Source organism: Jaculus jaculus, chromosome 19, assembly GCF_020740685.1.
Source record: "Jaculus jaculus isolate mJacJac1 chromosome 19, mJacJac1.mat.Y.cur, whole genome shotgun sequence".
Lineage (NCBI taxonomy): Eukaryota > Metazoa > Chordata > Mammalia > Rodentia > Dipodidae > Jaculus > Jaculus jaculus.
This window is the reverse complement of record NC_059120.1, coordinates 14678115-14690425: the sequence shown is the minus strand read 5'-3', so window position 1 is coordinate 14690425 and position 12311 is coordinate 14678115. Positions and strand designations below refer to the sequence as shown.

General features: G+C 37.5%; 1 protein-coding gene across 2 annotated transcripts in view; it reads left to right on the top strand.

Moving 5' to 3' along the window:
- Col24a1 (collagen type XXIV alpha 1 chain) overlaps window positions 1-12311 on the top strand; it is a 298351-nt gene that overhangs the window by 264385 nt on the left and 21655 nt on the right. For both annotated transcript variants that reach the window (XM_045137919.1, XM_045137918.1), the window contains exons 53-54: window positions 1249-1284; window positions 12177-12212. In XM_045137919.1, the coding sequence (XP_044993854.1) occupies window positions 1249-1284; window positions 12177-12212 (72 nt within the window). The remainder of the gene's footprint in view (window positions 1-1248; window positions 1285-12176; window positions 12213-12311) is intronic.

Here is a 12311-nt window from a genome sequence, read left to right as displayed (position 1 = left end):
GACTCAATTGTTTTCCAACACTTGTCCATTTAACAGCAGTCCACACATTCTATTCAAAACGGTTGTGGGAACTTCACCAAAATAGACAATACTTTTGTGTCATACAATAAATTTTATTCACCTTTGAAGAACTGAAGTCTTCTGTCTTCAGAACAGGAAGTGGCCATCAGGACCTCCTAGCAGCTGCCATTACCTGCACAAGACTAGAACAATATTGGTCCCATCAACATTCTGTCATCCATGAGGAGGAGGGCAAAACAATACATCAAAATAAAAAAGGGACTAATGAAGTGGGGGAGAAGGCGTTCAGTGGAAGGGAGATGTGGGAAGCGGACAAAAGAAAGTAACAAGAGGGGATTATAATCAAAATAAAATACAAAGCACATGCATAAGATTGTTAGTAAACAATTTTTAAAAGAACTGAAATCATACAAAATACATTCATAATGAAATTAATTAAAAAACAACAAAAGAAAGATAATGGGAAAAAATTCTCCAAGTACTTGAAAATTCAATCACATACTTCTTAAAAAAAAAAATCCATGCCGGACATGATGGCACACACCTTTAATCCCAGCACTCGGGAGGCAGAGGTCGGAGGATCGCCGTGAGTTCAAGGCCACCCTGAGACTACATAGTGAATTCTGGGTCAGCCTGAGCTAGAATGAGACCCTGCCTCAAAAAAACAAAACAAAAAGAAAAAAAAAAAAAACTCCATGAATCAAAGAGGAAGTTAAAATCAAAGGTAAGCTAGAAAATATATTCAGTTGAATAAAAATGTATACAAGTATCAAAATATACCAAATTCATCTCAAAATGAGGAACAGAAAGGTAAGTTGAAATAAAACAAGGAAATAACCCTAAAAACAAGTTTTTCATAGGCCAAGGGAAATAAATATTAAAATTTAGACTTATCTTAGAATGCATTTTCTTCTAAGTTATTTTGTATATGATTGTCAAATGGGCTGTTCCCAGACTGAATTGCTTAATTAGATAGTTTTTATTCCTGCTCACTTCAAGGTGGAGCTAGGGATAGTAAAAAGCATAATAAATCAGTAGACTACTTTTTACTTTTTCATTACTCAGGAAAACTAGAATGTATTTAAATTAACAAAAAAAAAAAGCCTTGCTGGGTTGTAAATGGAAAAAAAATTATAAGGTGTCATGAGTCTGTGTATAACCTCAACTACCTTTAACCTGTAACTGTCAGTAACACCTAACTTGCTTATCTGTTTTCTACCCTTTTAGGGACCCAGAGGTGAAAAGGGCTTTAGAGGTGAAACTGTAAGTTTAAATTTGTGATTATAGCATTCCTTATCTCTGGGATATAAGCTACATGAAATCAAAGGCTTTATTTAGAGTTGTTTATTATTGTGTTCCTGAGACTTGTAAGATAAAAATAAAATAAGATCATAATTGTCAAGAAGCAGAATTAACCATTGTGACATTGTGGATTCTGATAAGCCCTAAGCACATTTAAGAACCTGCCAGTCATCTTCTCCCACATCACTAGGTGGAATGATGTGTTTGTCACATCAGGATTGGGAGACACGGGTCTTCATGAGGCGCAGAACAAGAACTCTGACCAATGGCTTTAGGTACACCCACTGCACCCAGTCAGCACTGACTGAGGGCCGCCAAGCAGAAACAAATCATTAGCTTGCTTGTTTGTCTATTTGTTTGTTTTGAATCAGGCTCTTGCTATATTGCCCAGAGTGAACTCAAATTTGCTATCCTTGTGCCACCTCTTCCTGAGAGTAGAGATTACAGTCATCTTTATTTTCTTGAATAAAACTTTCATTGTGCATATTTGTGCTATACAACATGTGGTGGTGTGAGGAATATATAAATAGTAAAAATATTACTGTAGTGAAGCAAAATGGCATATCTACCTCTTATATAGTCACTCGTTGTTTGATTGGTTTCTGTGGCAAATATAACTAGTGTGTAGTCATGTGGCATGGAATTCGTGCTACATTAAAGCAGCACCCGTGAACAGAGAACAGGCATGGAGTGAAATGAGACTTGGAGGCCATGGGCTCGTGACAACAAACTTAAAAACAGTACTCTTGAAGAAAAGGCAGTAAGTAAGCTTCTGTAGTGACAATTAAGATTTTCTCCTCCTCACTATAGAGTATGCTTAGGAAGCAGAATAAGTAAGTTTAGTTCAATTATGCTAATTAGCCTAAGAATATGATTTTTATATAGCCCAAGGATCTCCCAAAATCATGAAAATACATGCATAAAATACATAGAAATGTTGCCGTCCCTTTTACTTCATTAATCTAATATAATAGGAAGCAAGAACATAGGCACAGAGGGAGTCACATCTCTCAGACGGAGTGGAAATGGGAAAGAAAAACAGGAGGCTCTGCATGCCTGTCAGATCCTCTCCAAGTACTGTGGCTGGAACGTAAGCTGTTTTCAGGATCAGAAAACCACAAGAACAAGTAATATCACAAGTACTTCATGTGAAAAAGAAATTGACTTACTCTGATGGATTGAAAGATCAATGGGTTATGGCTGTAATCTTAGATTTTACTGACAGAAGTGTGCTATCAAGGAAAAGCAAGCATTATAAGGCCATTCCCACCAAAAAGGAATACAGAGTTCAAGTTTTCCCAGTTCGTATCGGTGTCTCCAATACCTAAACAAAACTGGTCTTGCCGGGCATGGTGGCGCACGCCTTTAATCCCAGCACTCGGGAGGCAGAGGTAGGAGGATTGCCATGAGTTCAAGGCCACCCTGAGATGACAGAGTTAATTCCAGGTCAGCCTGGACCAGAGTGAGACCCTACCTCGAAAAACCAAAAAAAAAAAAAAAAAAAACTGGTCTTACAGTTGGCATTCAATAAGCAACAAATGACTAATATGATTAACTATAGAACATAAAATCAAAATGATTCATATTTTGAATGTTCACTTCAGCTAATTATAGGATCAAGATTCTGAAATCAAGCACCAAGAGGGCATGATATATGTGTTATGCCACCTAATACTACATACTGTCTTTGATGCTATCTAGTCCCCAGACAATAGCATTTGACATGTAATGAGCACAATGCTGGCTGGACTGATGTCAGCTAATAGGAGTTGGCTAGTATAATGATGAACCACATCACAAGATAGTTTTACAAGATCATAAGCTCCTATCATTAGAAGTTTAATGGTTATCTCTTGGATTTGGGGGGCCAATATTCATGCACTGAGTTCAGAATTAGAAGAGATACCTTTAACTCCCTGCCAGACTTTAGCGTCTGGGATTTACATCAAAGAAAAAGAAATAAGCTCTCTTACAAAATGAACTAACAACAGCATAGATGATAAAGAAAAGCTCATTAAAGTGGAGAAGAGTTTCCATTTTCCCCTGAAACTAATTAGGAATACACCCATTCCTCTCATTTTCCCATATGTGTGTCTATCTTTCTGTGTACACTGGAGAAACAACCTGGGTTGGAAGATTTTGCAAGCGAGTACCTTTAACCACTGAACCATCTTCTCAGACCTGAGTTCCTTACTTTGGTTTCAAGGTCCTATGTGAAATCACCCTCTTACCCCTTCAACCTCAATACGCAGCATTTTCTCATGCCTGATCACTCACTTTGTTTTTTGTTTTTTGGTTTTTTTTTACTCTGCCTTCCTTTTCCCAAGAAAATCCGTTGCTCTGTTAGCCAATGACTGTTTTATCAAATTCAGGTCTCTGCACAAATATCATCTCATCTTTATGGAAAGAGGAGAGGATTCGCTGGAGTGGGCATGGGCGAGGGGAGGCTAATGATGGTAATGGGAGGGGATTATGATCAAATTACAGCGTGCTCATGTATTAAGATTCTCAGTCAGAAAACAGAAATTGCATTCATACCTAAAACCACAATCAGACAGTTTCAAATTGTATGATCTTCTCATCTCCAAAAATATGTAAAAATGTCTCTTCTCTTTAAAATAACAAAGTCTACATTCTTGGAAATACACTTTCTTTACTCATTATTATTTTTTCTGTGACAGTGTAACTCACAGCCACAGAATGTTTTAATAAAGTGTTGAAGAATTTTATATATATATATATAATCTCACAGAAGCTTTCTCTTTTGCATAAATTTGAGTTTCTTAGCTATGAAGCTTTGTATCTTTTGCAAAGTAATATTGCAAATTCTAATATTGATCTTAGATAATTCCTTTCCACCTCTGGGAGAGCGGTTTCTGTGTTTCACACAAGAGAGATTTCCTTTCTATTCTAACCTTGCTCCTTACTGACTGCCTATGGTTTTTTCTTTAAGTCCATGGAATCATATGTATTTCCCCAAACAAGGCCATAATTTTATGGTATCCTAAGAAAACCTACTTATATATAGCATGTGGAATATTTCTCTTCTCCCCCTACTCCAACTGTTATGTTTATTGGTAAATTAATCTTTAAAGCTTAAAAATTCCTGATTTCCCTGAGATTCCATGAGTAATGTGAGAAGTAATTTAAAGAACATTTCCAGAAATAATAGAAAATAGTTATTTTTAAAAAGTTAATCTATGCCAGAAATAATGGTCCAGTGTCAATCATCTGAAAAATATTTTGATAAAAAATGTCACTTTAAACATATAACTTAAAGCCACAGAAATGGAGAAAATGTAAAGAAAGTAATTTTACCATGAATTTTACATTAGCTGCTTCATTTTTATAGCATATTATGATTATTTAATGTAAATCAGTAGAATGAAGAATTCCATTGACATTTTCTCAAATATTACTTCTATGTTAATGTGGCTTTATAATCTTTAGTTAGCAGAATAATCTTATTTGCCTCCATTTTAAAAGTGAGGAGAATGGCTTTAGCATTATGAGAAAAGAAAAGAAAAGAAAAGAGAAGAGAAGAGAAGAAAAGAAAAGAAAAGAAAAGAAAAGAAAAGAAAAGAAAAGAAAAGAAAAGAAAACAAGGAGCAAGGGAGGTTGCTCAATGGTTAAAAACAATGTGAGCAAAGGCTAACAGCCCAGGGTCAATTCCCCAGCAACCCACATAAAGCTGAATACAAAAAATGCCATGAGCCGGGTGTGGTGGCACACGCCTTTAATCCCAGCACTCAGGAGTCAGAGGTAGGAAGATTGCTGTGAGTTTGAGGCCAGCCTGAGACTACGTAGTGAATTTCTGGTCATCATGGGCTGGAGTGAGACCCTACCTCAAAAACAACAACATAAAAAAGTGACACAAGTGTCTAGTGTTCCATTCACAGTGACAAGAAACCTTGTCAGACACATCAACACACACATGCAAACAAGTAAAATTTTAGAGAAGAAAAAACTAAGATATAAGAAAATGTCCTATATTTGTAAATTGAGAACCCAAAAACATATGTGGTTATATTTCTTTTCAAAATTTATAGCATAAGTTCACTGAACAATTATTGAAGTTATTAATTACCCTTATACAAAATTTAAGATTCTCAATCTATTCATATGTGTATTATGAATTTTTCTAGATATGAAATATGAAGAATAAAATTGATATCACACTTGGAAAACACAATCGTGTGTGTGCACGCATGCATGCACATGTGCATGTATGTGTGCTGGGACTCAAACCCAGAGACTTGTACATGCCAGGCAAGTACCTGCCTCTGAGCTTCATGGCCAGCCTGGAAACCATGATTCTAAAGCAAATGGTGGAGCTTACCTTCCCCAGTCCTGTTGTTTCACAGATGAGATATCTATAGCAACTCACTCAAGCACACATAGTAAATTAGTTACAAAGGTAAGGATAGAGCCCATTTCTCTCAGTTCCCAAGTAAAGTTGGTATTGTATCAATCATAGTGATTTTTTAATTTTAATTTTTTATTGACAGCATCCATGATTGTAAACAATATCCCATGGTAATTCCTTCCCTCCCCCCACTTTCCCCTTTGAAACTCCACTCTCCATCATATCCCCTCCCCTTCTCAATTAGTCTGTCTTTAATTTTGATGTCATGATCTTTTCCTCCTATTGTGATGGTCTTGTGTAGGTAGTGTCAGGCACTGTGAGGTCATGGATATCCAGGTCATTTTGTGTCTGGAGGAGCATGTTGTAAGGAGTTCTACACTTCCTTTGGCTCTTACATTCTTTCTGCCACCTTTTCTGCAATGGACCCTGAACCTTGGAAGTTGTGATAGATATATTTTAGTGCTGAGTACTCCTCCATCACTTCTCAGTATCATGGTGCCTTCTGAGTCATCCCAAGGTCATTGCCATCTGAAAAGAGAAGGTTCTCTAACCACAAGTGAGAGTAGCACTAATATATGGGTATGGACATTAAGAGAAGTGCTTACTGGGCAGTTTGGTGAGCACAGTATATACACTTAGCCAGACACCAACAGACATCACACCCTTAGGACCCATGAGTAACCCTGTTGTAGGTTTTCAGTATCAGGGATATATTCCCTGTCATGGTGTGGGCCTCCAGTCAAATTACAGGGCGGTTGGTTTCCCCCATAACACACATGCCACTATTGCATGCATTGGCTCATTTGGCCTAGCTGGCAAATTTAAGGCTTACAGTCCCTACTTTTGAGTATCTTCCCTGGTGATTTTTCTTTCTCCCATTGAAATGCATGCAGCATGGCTTTTTCTGGCTTTGTCAGCTGGTCTACATGGAGGAGATTTTCAGCTCAGCTCCAGAGGATTTCTCAGTGACCTTGCAGCCCAAGTACATGGAGTCTTCAGCAATAGGGTCTTATCATATATTCCTGGTGGGCCACCAAGGGCCTCTGCAATGGCCTATAATGTTTTTGGGATATCAGGGACCTCCCTGGCCAACAATTCACTGGAAGGTATCCCATCCCTGGCACTGAAAATTTTCTAGCAACAATCTATGGCTTCTGAGTGTTCCATTGTCCAAAAAAAAAAAAAAAAAAAAAAAAAAAAGGTTTTCATGTGACTTATTTATATCCTCTTAGATTTTGATTAGCCCTCCTTCCACCTTTGCTTTACTCAATCTCTTCCCCTGACCTTATTTAGGCTTTTTCACCCCCCATTAATCTGTTCTTCTACTTACATATATGCAATACCATGTAAGTAGAAGAATTGTAGTGATTTTCAAAAATAAAAAAAATGTAAGTTAGGAGCAACTTGGCTGAGGAACCCATAACAAGAGTAGCTCAGCCACACACCTGGCAGACTGAGGAACAGATTTCTGGCTTGCAAGCATGTTCTATGTCCTATAATTCATTGATTTCATCAAGCTACATTATCCTCTAATAAATCTTATTTAATAGTACTAAACTTCTAGTTAAGCCCTCGAAAGCAATGACTCTTATCAGACCCCATTGCTTCTCCACCCCAAGAGTCTGAGGACATTTCTTAAACTTTTTTAAACAATTGTATTTACTTATTTGCAAGCAGAGAGAGAGAGATAGAGAGAAGAAAGATGAAGAGACAGAATGGGCACACCAGGGCCTCCAGCCACTGCAAATAAGCTCCAGATACATGTGCCACTTTGTGCATCTAGCTTTATTTGGGAACTGGGGAATCAAACTCTGGTCATTAGGCTTTGCAGGCAAGAGTCTTAACCACTAGGTCAGCTCCCCTAGAGACATTTTAGATGTTTTCAGTTGTCACAACTGAAAAGGAGAGTTGCAAGTGACATTTAATAGATAGAGACTGATCAACCTTGAAAACTCTTCAATTTATAAATGAGAAACAGTCACCTTCAGTAGAGGAGGAATTTAGGACTAGGACAGGGATAAGGAAAGGCACTGGGAGGGTATTATGATCATGTTGTATCGTTTATATGTTATGGAAGTTTTCAATAGAAGTTTTGAGTTTCAGCTGGGCGTAGTGGTTAGTCTCACCTGAATCCCAGTACTTGGGAGGCAGAGGTAGGAGGATGGCCTTGAGTTTGAAGCCACCCTGAAACTACATAGTGGATTCCAGGTCAGCCTAAGTTACAGTGAGGCCCTACCTCAAAAAAAAAAAAAAAAAAGTTCTTTTTTTTTTTTTTTTTTTTTTTGAGGCAAGCCCAACAGACTGGACTTTTTTTTGTGACAGAGAGCAAAAGTGAGAGAGAGATCATTGGCAGATCAGGGCCTCAGCCACTGAAATTGAACTCCAGACAAATGTGTCCCCTTGTGAACATATGTGACCTTGCGTGCCTACATCAATGCATCTGGCTTACATGGGACCTGGAGAGTTGAACATGAGCCCTTAGGCCTTGCTGGCAAGCACCTTAACTACTAAGCCATCTCTTCAGCCCAATAAAAAGTTTCCTTTTTTTTTTTTTTTTTAAAAAAAAAGGGCATCTCTAAAACTGGACCAACATAAAAAAAGTCATGACAATTGCTTTACATAAAGAAAATGACATGACCCCCCCAGACACAAAAGGGCCTGGATGTCCATGATCTCACAGTGCCTGACACTACCTAAAGAAGACCATCATAATAGGAGGAAAAGATCATGACATCAAAATAAAAGAGTGACTGATTGAAAGGGGGAGGGGATATGATGGAGAATGCAGCTTCAAAGGGGAAAGTGGTGGGAGGGAGGGCATTACCATGGGATATTTTTTATAATCATGGAAGCTTTAATAAAAAATTTTTGAATAAAAATGACATGAAAGAATTGACATAAAGAAAAAGACTAACATACTCAGATTCAAGGTCAAACACTGGTATTTACATGGAAAGATACACTATCACTTTTATAAGATTGTGTGTAAATTTTGAGATTGAACAGAGAGAGAAACTCGTGATTAGAAATTTCTTTCATGATTACCATCCAACCACCATAGCCATTTATATGAATTTGGTTCCCCTTTAGAAAATAATCACAGAAAATGAAAGCTTTATGTAGTATACAGAATGTGAGGGGATATGGCAAAGAGGTAGAGCACTGGACTGTAGAATGTGAGTAACTTCTTCGTGATATGCCAGCTACAGGAAGAAGAAAGGACTAGTAACATGCTATGTTGTTGAAGCCATTGTTACGTTAAGGCTTCCCTGCCCTATCTTGTTGGGTTCAAAGCATTTTGTTGAATCATATTTGTGGTGAGCTGACCTGTTCTTGAGGAACAAGCTGAAATGAATTTCACAAAATCAAAAATAGGAACAGTTTCTTCATTCTTCTATGGTACATTCCTCTCTCAGAGTCAGACAGGCTAGATATTTTGTACTGAACCATTGAAGAGATGTTAGAACTGTCAGAAATATGCTGAGTGATTAAAGATCACAGCTGTTTACTATTTTTGTGGGGTTGGTTCCAGAACTGATCAAATCCAGCCTAACTTCTGTGTCATTTGAAACAACACTATCACTAGTAGGACATTGCTTTCACTTATCCTGCATCTTCTGAGGCAAATGTTTTGTACATCCCCTGCTTAAAATGGATGGTGCAAACCAAACTGAGCAATACCTAAAAGGCACCATGTTTGAGTACTAGGTGGTACCTGTGTAGCTAGTCATCACAAGACATCTAGGAGTAATAGCTTTGGTCAAAGGACAGTGATTCTGAAGCTAATCACGGTGTTAACTTTGTCTTAAAAATAGCTGGCAGGGGCCTGAGGAGATGGCACCGTGGTTATGGGCCCTTGCTTGCAAGGTCTGATGGCCCTGGTTCAATTTCCCAATATCCATGTAAAGCCAGATGCACAGACTAGCACATGCACCTGGAGTTTGCTTGCTGGAGGCTCTGGTGTGCCCATTTCACCTCTCTCTCTCTCTCTCCTTATAAATAAGTAATAAATAAAAATTTAAAAAAGAACAGGTGGAGATTAGTTCTGCTTTGCCATCCTTTAACAATGATCTGAGTTTCACTCAACAGTCAGTGTTTTATTTAATTCAGTTCATCTATTGTTAACATGCAAAACACGAGCAAGTAAGCTAGTTTTGAGTACTTGTGCAAGGCCTGCACTTGCACACTGCCAGCAGCACTGACTGCTCTTATTTTGTTTTGACAAATGTTAACATAACTTTTAGCATTTCATTATATACTTTTTAATCTTTCCATTTTCTCAATTCACGGTAATTTAACACTGTACACTCAATTACTTGATAAGAATTATTGGATACCAATTATGTATGCTTTTTTCCCAAAAAAATAAAAAAATAAGACCCTACCTCAAATAAGCAAAAATAAAAGGATGATAGACATTAAAGGCATGTGGGGACTTTCCACAGCGTTATGTTCTATAGAATGCAGAAACAAAGTGTTTACTTGAGCAGAAGGGAAATGACATGGGAAATAAGCAAGGTAGAGTTGTAAGGGCATAGTGAGAGAAAAGTGGCCCTTCAACAGCTAGAATGAGTAGGAAAAAAACATTCCTGGTCAAGGTAATAACACATGCAAGAGAACACATATATAAAAGAACCAAACATGTTGGGTATAGGCCTGTAATCCCTGTACTCAGGAGGCTGACACAGGAGAATTGGGAATTTAAGGCTAATTGGGCTAAAAAGTGAGAATCAAGATGGAGGGAGGGAAGGATGGAAAATGTAGAGATCTGCAAGTAGTCAGCTATAGAAGCTGGGTAGGGTATGTTGATAAATGGAAATGAAGACCACACCATCAAGAAGAGACAGTGGGTTTCAGTGACTAAGAATGTCTATTTGTATATTCACCTGATTTAAATTGTAATCTTATCTCTACTACTTATTAGTGGATAGTAGTCACTCCTTTTCTTCTGGTATGTGACATAGAATATAGTACCAAACTTGGTAGGTGGTAAGATTTCAGTAAATGACAGCTATCCAAACTATTAAAAAGTTTATACCCTTAAATATACTGGAGAGATGGCTCAGCATTTAAAGGTTGTGCTTGCAAAGCTTGCTGGTTTGAGTGAAATTCTCCAATACCTATGTAAAGCCACATGCACATATATCTGGAGTTCGTTTGCAGTGGCAAAAGGCCCTGGCACATTCATTCTCTCTCTCTCTCTCTCTCTCTCTCTCTCTCTCTCTCTCTTCCTAATTATTAATATATTTTTAAAGTTTATACTTCACCTTTACATAAGAACCACTGAATTTTTCTAAGCAACAACATGAGTAGATTTACAGCTCATCAGCAGAATGTCACTAGCATAATGGATACAATAGTCTACAGGTCAAATTAAGAGTATACGGAAAACATTATGTCTTAGTCAGCAGGTGTTCTTATACAAATTACCATAGAGTAGTTTAAATGACAACACTTATTTCTCACAGTTATAGAAACTGTAAGAATCTAAGATCAAGGAGCCAGATGAATCCCTATTTGGTAATTTATAGAAGACCAGCTTCTCCCCGTGTCTTCATTAGGGCACTAATCATATTTTTGAGGGCTATATGCTTATGGCCTAATTACCTCTCTAAAACCCCATTTCCAGAAACATCATACTACAAATTAGGGCTTCAACTTACATTGAGAGGTTGGGTGGGGGACACAGACATTGAGTCCATAGTACATGAATTATACTGAAAATGAAGATGTTTTGTGAAGAAATTAAAAGATAAAATCAATAGGAGTTGGTATACAATTTACAGACATATAAGGAAAAAGGTATCTAAGAACAGGGACATTTCTATCTTCAGTGATTAGGCAGATAGTAGAAAGGACAGCTTAAATAGTATTAATATTTTTACATGTTTTCTCTAGGGTGGTTTATTAGAATTAATAAATTCAGTTTCTACTTGTCAATGGTCGAAGAAGATACATATCCAAGCTTCTTGTAAATATGGGTGATAGTTAAGGGCAAGCGCTCCAGAATACTGAAACATTTTAATCACATGATTTGCCTAACATAACATTAAAACATCATAATGAAACCCACTATGAAATCTAATGAATATGTATACCAATTAGTACCTGTGCTTCTATACTCAAATTACTTTCTTTACATAGAGATAAACACCAAGTGAAAGACAATGGTAGGGACCTGGAGAGATGGAGCAGCAGTTAAAGGCACTTACTTATAAAGCATGGTAGCCTGGATTTAATTCCCTAAAACCTATGCAAAGCCAGATGCACAAAGTGGTGCATGAACCTGCAGTTCATTTGCAGTGGCAGGAGGCCCTGGTGCCCTCTCTCCTTCTCTATTCTCTCTCTCTCTCTCTCTCTCTCTCTATCTCTCATAAATAAATAAATATTTTTAAAGGTTATGGTAGAAGTCGGATCTTATTTCTCTTGCCAATATCAAATCAAAAGCCAACTATGTACATATTATGTTTGTCTTCATTTCTTTCAGGGTCCTCAAGGGCCAAGGGGTCAACCAGGACCTCCGGTGAGTTGATTTATCTGTCTATTCACCACTGATGAATATATACTGGCCTGGTTTGAGATGTTCACTAAACCATTTTTTTTTTAAATTTTGTTGTGTTAC